This window comes from Lygodium microphyllum, chromosome 21 (genome assembly GCF_053477565.2).
Source record: "Lygodium microphyllum isolate KBCC chromosome 21, Lygodium_microphyllum_v1.1.10, whole genome shotgun sequence".
Lineage (NCBI taxonomy): Eukaryota > Viridiplantae > Streptophyta > Polypodiopsida > Schizaeales > Lygodiaceae > Lygodium > Lygodium microphyllum.
The window spans coordinates 63,196,182-63,204,227 of NC_141155.1; the positions used below are offsets into that span (position 1 = coordinate 63,196,182).

Here is an 8,046-nt window from a genome sequence, read left to right on the forward strand (position 1 = left end):
ACATGGAAGAAGAAGAGACAGTTAGGGTGAATGATTTTCTTGGCCGCATGGGCCTGTAGAAAGGTTAATAATCTTTCCTTAAGATGTTTTTTCTTTCTTTTACCGTTACCTGGTGCTGGTAGTGCAAACTTGAATCCAGCACATGTATGAGAGTTTTGAAGCCTTGAATTGTTGAAGAAGAAGCCTTTGGCAGAGAGGCTTATGAGCTTGCAGAAAAGGAAGGGAAAAACAAAACAAAAAGTCTCTCGAACGGACTCTGTGCTCTCTCTCTTCTTTGGTTTGCGTCCTGCGAGGCAAGCTGAGATTGCTACTTGGGGGCCTTTCGCGGTTTCGTGTGTCAAAATTGAGCTCCAGCACCACTGTTTTGTGTATGGTTGACTTTCGGAGCCCCTGACTGAAGGCAGGCCATGGATGCACATTCTTCTGAGTTGCCACACTTGCCCTATGCCCCTCGCCTTGGTGCTCTTGCTGCAACGTCCGTCTCTCAGGCAAACAACCTGGATGACGCAGGAAATTCCAGCGATGACTCGCCTTCTACCCCTCTGAATGTCTTGCACATGCCCCCTGACCTCATCCCTGCTGTCCCGCCTGCCATAGCTGCATACGGGCCTCCTTCTCACAGCATTTCTTCTACTGAGTTCACTCAGTTTGCGAATGGGCACAAGGCTGAACATGAGGCTGAGGTCGAAGAGGACCGCAAGCGGGAGCGTGAACACAAGAAACGCTCGAAGAACTGGACCAGGCATGAAACTTTGAGGCTTATCAGAGCAAGATCAGAGCTTGATGAGAGGTTCAGGAAGCCTGGCCGGAAAAATGCCCTCTGGGATGAGATTTCCCAAGCCCTGCACAAAGACAACTTCTCTCGAGATGCTCAGCAGTGCAAGGACAAGTGGGAAAAGCTTACTGCTGGGTACAAGGAGGTTCGAGATGGTATGAGGAACAAAGAAGATCACCCTTTCTTTGAACAGCTTCATCAATTGCTGCACTGGAAAGACTACAAGAGAGAGGGCGAGCCATTGGCAAACACTCTTGAAGCAAAAAGAGTCAAATTTGATGATGTTTGTGACCGATTGCCTCGTCCAAGGGATGAAGATGCTGCCTGTTTGGCTGGAAATGGGAGCACTGCAGTTGAGCTTGATGATGATTATGCAGAAGAGGGCTCCCCTTCTTCTCCTAGAAAGAGAAAAAGGTCTTCTGAACACTTGGGTTTTCCAGACCTGGCTGTTATACAGGGGCTTTTAGAAACCGTCATTACTCAGCAACAGCGGTTTTTCAAAGAGCTTTTAGATGCTGTGGAGAGGAAGGAACAGATTCGGGAGAGGATGCGCCATGAAAGGGAGGAGAAATGGAGAGCTGAAGAAAGAGCTGAGAGGAATGCCTTCCATCAAACCATGATTCTCCTGACACAGAGGCTCCGAGGGGAAAGACCTGGACCCATACCAACAGTACCTGTGCCAGTGGTTGTTCCTCCACCCTCAGATGTACTTGTAAGCCCTAAGAAGAGGTCCAAAAACTGGAAGAGGGGAGAGGTTATGCATCTTATTCGATTGCGGAGAGAAATGAATGCAAGATTCACAAAGTCTAGCAGGAGAGCTGCTCTTTGGGATGAGCTGGGAGAAAAGCTCATGTCTCTTGGAGTTAAGAGGGATGGGAAGCAATGTAGAGAGAAGTGGGACAAGCTGATGGCCGAGTATAAGGATGTCACTGATGGGAAAAAGGACCGAGAGGAGAGTCCTTATTTTACTGACCTGTGTACCATTTTGGGGAGGGCTGGTGATGTAGAAGGCAGCGATATTCCTTCAGATGGGGCTAAAGAAGACTACAGGCTTGCTGATTCTTGAAATTGATAGTCTACTAGGTTGGTGAGTTTTGTGAAATCTGTTGGCAAAAGTATAATTGTGTTCATATTTGTTGTGATTTACTGACTAGTAGTGGCAACCTACAAGAATTTGTGCTGTGAATTCGTATCTACAACATGTAAGTGCAATGATGACTGGGACTAATAGTAGGTCAAGGCCAAATTGGGAGCCCAGGATGGTTATGCCCCACCTGGCAGAACATATAGCCTGCCCTTTGGAAAGAAAAGGGCCAAACTGGAACTCTTGAATTGTTAACTATTGGTCTAGGCTAGAATCTTTGTACAGTTTGTAATGTTGATCAAACTTCCACGAATTTTGTTCTGTTATGTTTCAAAGTTTTCTCTAGGTAGATTTCCAAATTGGCTTCTTGCCAAGGCATTTCTTTCGTCATAATCATGACTCATGGTATCTTTCTGCTCCTTGTTTATGCTTGTGCTTCAGGAAAGAGTATGATTGGTACTAGACATTTTAATGATGATTGTACATGAAGATATTCTCTGCGCAATCATACACAGATTGATTAGCTATGTTTTTGCCTGAGTGAGATCTGAGACATTTCAATGTGCATTGGAAGGTGATCAATATGTGGCGGCGATTCTGCAACTACCCAAGGTAGCAAGCTTGCATGATGGCGTTTTTCCATGAGTTAGTGGTTTTGTAACATATTGAATGGTTCACGTTTAAACACTTTCGATGATTGAACAGGTGAATTAGTTGTCTGCTTGTGTTTATATGCACAAGTTTTAATGTTCTTTTGAAGTCTGGTTTCGGCAAGGCTTGAAATATGCTTTCTGTATGCTGTCCTCTTACAACTTCCTAAGATTTTCTCTTACCAGGCTCGCCAGCTCCCCTTCTTTGTCCCTGCTGTTTAGCATGTGAGCAAGGTAGCAAGTGCTCTGAACCTTGTTCCCCATAAACCTTGAATGCATAAATATGCACACATCTCAGAGGTTATCTGTATGTGCTACTTGCCTTCAAGCAGTGGCATCAACAAAACTAAAATGCTAGAGGGTATGACTGCCTGGAATCTGACTGTCTGGAAAGGCAGTTGAGAGTATAAGGGAAATTCAAGAGAGCATTAGGTAGAAACATGAGCAGTTGAGATTCTTTCCTGGAGGTTTTGTATTACTTACAATTGAGTCTGTCTGGTTTTAAGCACTTGAAATCTGTATGTAATTTAGGTATTCTAGCATGCATCGACTTGTGAAGGCGATTTGAAATGGAGCACACCTCGTGTGGTGATGATGCATTGGTGTCACAATGGCATTGTGAGGCACTTTGGTACTGTGGTTTTCTGGACTGACTTGTTGGAGCTACTCTCGCATGCAACAAAATAGCTGGAGCGTAGGCAATTAAGTTCATGCTTGTCATACATCACTGCTGCTGCTTTTACTGGTTATATGTTAGTTTGGCTATCAAACTTACATGTGATGTGTAGAATAGTGGGGGGAAGCATACAAGGGGCTTCCTTTTTGTGGCATTATAATCAGTTAATACAAATAGTGTGGGCATACTTGAGCATAGAGAACCGAAATATAGTAGCGGGGAATCAAGTAAGGGGCTTCAGTACTTTTCTAATTTGCTAGCCATTTTATTGCATACTTATGTTTTGATGCTAGAAGCATTGCTAGCCAAGTGACTAAATTGCCTCAACTAAAAAAACATTGGATGCATGCACACACTTGTCTAATTTGATACCTATTATGTTGTATTTGAGTGTACCAATGTGCAAACCATTGCCATCTGTGTGACCAAAGTGCCTTGCAATTCTTTTGTATTATAAAGGAATGGGAAGATATTAATAAATTGGGGAAAAATTAAATACCAGCCACACCTGCTAGATATAAGATGTGAGAAACTTTCATTTTTACATTATTCAATAAAAACAAAGATAGTCTCTTTCATTTTACCACATAGGAATCCATTTGAGTTGATCTTTTTGCTCTTAACCCATAACCTTGCTTTGTGGTTGTAATGCAGTAAGTCACTACTTATCTATGGTAAATTCTTTCTTTTCATTTATTTTTATTGTTTGTTTTAAATGTATGTCATGGAAGACTTAAAGCTTTAAACCAAGTCATGCGTATCCTATTGTTTGATCAGCATAGAATGCTCTTGTCATGTTCAAATACTTGAGGAAAAAGTGGATATAGAGAGGTACAAGAGAAAAAAGAGACCCTCTCTCCCACATCGAAGATCTTGAAGGGGTGCACAACTTGGCCTGAGGAGAAAATTTGCACATCCTTGAAGTTTCAAAGCCCATGTAAGGAGCTAAGTGTGCTGTTTTATCCCTCATAGGTACATGGTTGTGGATAATTAAAGATGGAGTCGTCATTGAAGAATCAAGAGAATTCCTAGCTCCTATAGTGATTTATAGGGCATCTCTTAGCTCATTACAAGTTATATAGATTGTCACAAGTATTAAGTGAGAAATAGGGCATTTACAAGTTAAAAGACAGGTTTTACATGTTATTTTGAGTCTCTTATAAGTGACACATAGGTATTTTACCATTCTACAGTGTGTCTGGAGTCCATATAGTGATTTCATAGGGATTGATAGGGTTGGAATCGAGTATATAGGTTACCCACAACTTATTCAGAGACGTATAGGTTTAGGATAGATTTTGATAGCCAACTTTCAACCGTTGGAACTTTTTCTATATTTAATGAAATTATAACCTTAAGTACTGCCTACGGAAAGGGCAAAATAAGCTTCGATTTAAATCAAAAAGTTTGTTAATTTGGAGTTCTCTAGCAAAAGTTATAGTGGATTTAGTAACAATAGCTATTTAAAGACAACCATCATGATAGGGCGTAAGGCTAAAAATAAGGCTCTAAAGGAGCATGCACTTTAAATAAGGGATTTCCTTGTGGAGAATAATATCCAAGGACCCATGGAGGATGCTCAAATAGGGCGTAAGGCTAAAAATAAGGCTCTAAAGGAGCATGCACTTCAAATAAGGGATTTCCTTGCGGAGAATAATATCCAAGGACCCATGGAGGATGCTCAAATGTATGGAGAGCTTACTCCATTGAATGCTACCTTAAGTGAGCATGAAATCCACACTCCTTGAGGCATAAGCAATTGTTGAATGCAATGAATGAGACCAGATTGATAGATTTATAGAGAAATTTGAAGAATGGATAAAATTTCAAATGAAGGAAAGAGAACTTCAAATGAAGGAAAAAGAAAATAGGAAAAAATCACAATCACACATGGAAAAGTCATTTCACTTGGTGAATGCAAGGCGTTCTTGGAAAGATGGGGATTTCTAATATTGGTAAATGGCAATGGGGTAAATTTTCATGTTCCAAGACCACTAATTCCTATAGTAGGACCTCATCCCTCTTATGGCAAAAATTATTGAAGTAACAATGACTTTATGGATGCTCATAACGACAAGCTCTACACTAGACAACCTACTTACAATGAATATAAGCTAACAAATAAGAAGCACTATCTAAATACAATGGTCAATCTTTATCTCCATTCGAACTCGAAGAATGGATTGCTAAATTGGAGGCTTACTTTGACATTATCTCAAGGATGGATGATCAAAAGATATAATTTGCCACTTTGTACTTGGAAGGGTTTGCACATACTTGGTGGCGCTTTATGAAAAATGAAAATAAGAGATGAGTGCAAGGCACTCTTAGCACAATTTTTGGTCTCCTCGGTTAAAAAAGAAAGGCTTGCTCGAAGGTGGTACAATTTAGAGTAGCATGGACTTACGCAAGGAAGTATACTAACCAATTTCTTAACCTTACTATGTACATGGAGAGTATTAGTGATGATGCCAAGTTACACAAGTAATGTATGGGTTAGATCCAAATTTTACTGCTAATATAATGGCATAATCTCCTACAAATTTATTCAAGCCTATTGAGCTAGCCAAGAGGTATTCTAGGAAGTATCATAGAGAGCCATCATTTTAGTAATCTTTTGGACAACCAAGGACTATCATGAGGCAATTTGGAGAGACTTATGATGGAAGTAATGTATCAAATAGTAGCCAAAGAGTGCCAATTGACCTGTCATTTAATGCATCAAAGGCAATAAGATAATTTTAGAATAACAAGCAGCTCTAAAGTGGAAAATAAGTAAGCTAGAAACAAATCAAAGAATCTTTCAATCCAAGGTGTATAAAAAGTTATTCCAATTGACCTTTTTAAAGAGGACAAGGAAAAATGTTATGCTTTAAATGTGGGAAAAAATAATTAGCTGATCATCCTTCAAAATATGTCTACAAGAATGCAAAGGTAAATAATTACATTATGATTGTTCTTGAATATTTCGAAGAAGAGCTTGAAGATCCAAATATTATGATGCATGCTGAAAATGAGGATTATGATCAAGAACAATTTTATGATTCTTTGGATGACTTTCCTTTTGACTTGGGTGGGCATGTATCTTTTGATCTGGGTGGGATGGAGTCATACACTGCCCTTGCACTTTGTCCTATCTTTATGGATGCACGGACAAGTTCTTAGAGCTGGAACAACTTCGAATTCAGGAGGACATCCATGGAAAAATATTCTTATTTTGGTATATAGTGGTAGTACTCAAGTTTCATAGATGATGTAATGCCTAATGCTATGGAATCCTAGACATAGAAAGGGTCTACTTCCCCATTGGCCATACATACATAATTCTCCCCACTTAATGTAAATAAACCTAACTAGCATTATTGTAGCTGCAAATAATGAAAAGAATCTCTATTACTTTTTCAAAATTGTGTACTCATTGTCCCAAGTTTATATTCTTAAGTACAAAATTATGAGAATCTTGTACCATGAACGATAAATGAGAGGCAAAATTTCAGTATACTCATGCAAAATTTTGTAAATCCCACGGTATTTTGTATGCTCTTAGCCGTGCTAAAGCATAAGAGAAAAAGTTCCTTCTCAAATAGATCGAGTTGCCCAAGTTTGATGGCAACGGAAAGGACGTAGAATCTGGAGTAGAAATATGGATCAAATCAATGGAAGACTACTTCACTATTGTAGGAACTACTCGTTCTAACTAGGCACCAAATTAGAGCTGGCAGGAGAAGCTCACCTATGGTGGAAGTAGTGGTGTAAAGGCCAAGGAGCTTCAATGGTTAGCCATCACTTGGGATAATTAAGCATAAGCCTAGAGGCTTATTACTCAAAGTTCGTGTAGTGGAAGTATGTATCACCCATGGATACCTCCCAACATGCGTCAAAGTTTTGCTATGGATTGAATTCTCCATCAAGATGCATTAATCCAAGCAAAGCTAATTATTCAAGAGGTTTAGTTAAAGCCTAAAATGGTAGATTTTGGACATAGGGTTCTCCAAATAGAGGTCCATGCGGCTTTGTCAAAAGAGGCCAAGGCCAATACCAAAGTAACCAAATGACAAAGGCCAAGACAAAAGTAGCCATAATTTTTTTGCCAATAGGTTGTAACAATGATGTGCAAAGGTGCTACCATTGCAATGAACTCAATTGCTTCAAAGAGATAATGCCCATAGCTTAATCAAGCTTTTTGCCAAGGGTAGTTTCATGGCAAAAACCGATTTGCCATAGCCAAAGGTAAAGGGAAAGGTACTAGTGTAACACAAGTAATTGGGGGAAGATAGAGACCCTACACTGGAGGCAGAGATAGAAAGAGCAACAATCCATACTACTCTTAACAAAAGGGGGCCAAATCATGAATTCTTAGTGGATTGTCTAAGAAAGTTAGGGATAGACATTGTACATGCATCCAAACTTCTAGTAGAATTAGCCAATAGAAAAGAAGTTATTTCTACTAGTAGAAATGGATTGGCTAGTTCACTCAAGTGTGTTATTGAATGCTTAAGTTACCAAAGTTGAACATATAAGCATGACAAGTAGGCTCTAGCCACTTGATATCCCTCAAATGAAATAGGAATTTATCAATAAACTGTATGCGTGCTAATTAGCGTCTAAATTTGATCACTTGGCTACTCCTATCCCATCTGAGATGTGGCTTCTTCTGCTTGGTGAACATGATATACATGCTAAGAAATACTTTTATTCTCTTGTCCATGAAGGTATTTTGTCACACACACGAACTGCCATACTCAATCTAAGATGTGGCTTCTTCTCCTGCTTGGTGAACATGATATACATGCTACTAAGAAATACTTTTATTCTCTTGTCCATGAAGGTATTTTGTCACACACACGAACTGCCATACTCA

The 8,046-nt window shown here is 39.7% G+C and overlaps 1 protein-coding gene across 1 annotated transcript in view; it reads left to right on the plus strand.

Annotated features, from left to right (window-relative positions):
- LOC148018077 (trihelix transcription factor DF1-like) overlaps positions 1-2,180 on the plus strand; it is a 2,323-nt gene extending 143 nt beyond the window's left edge. The window contains exon 1 of the mRNA XM_087661692.1: positions 1-2,180. This exon is cut by the window's left edge and continues 143 nt beyond it. Within this exon, the coding sequence (XP_087517818.1) occupies positions 408-1,841 (1,434 nt within the window). The 5' untranslated portion in view covers positions 1-407 and the 3' untranslated portion in view covers positions 1,842-2,180.
- The last annotated feature ends 5,866 nt before the right edge of the window (positions 2,181-8,046 follow it).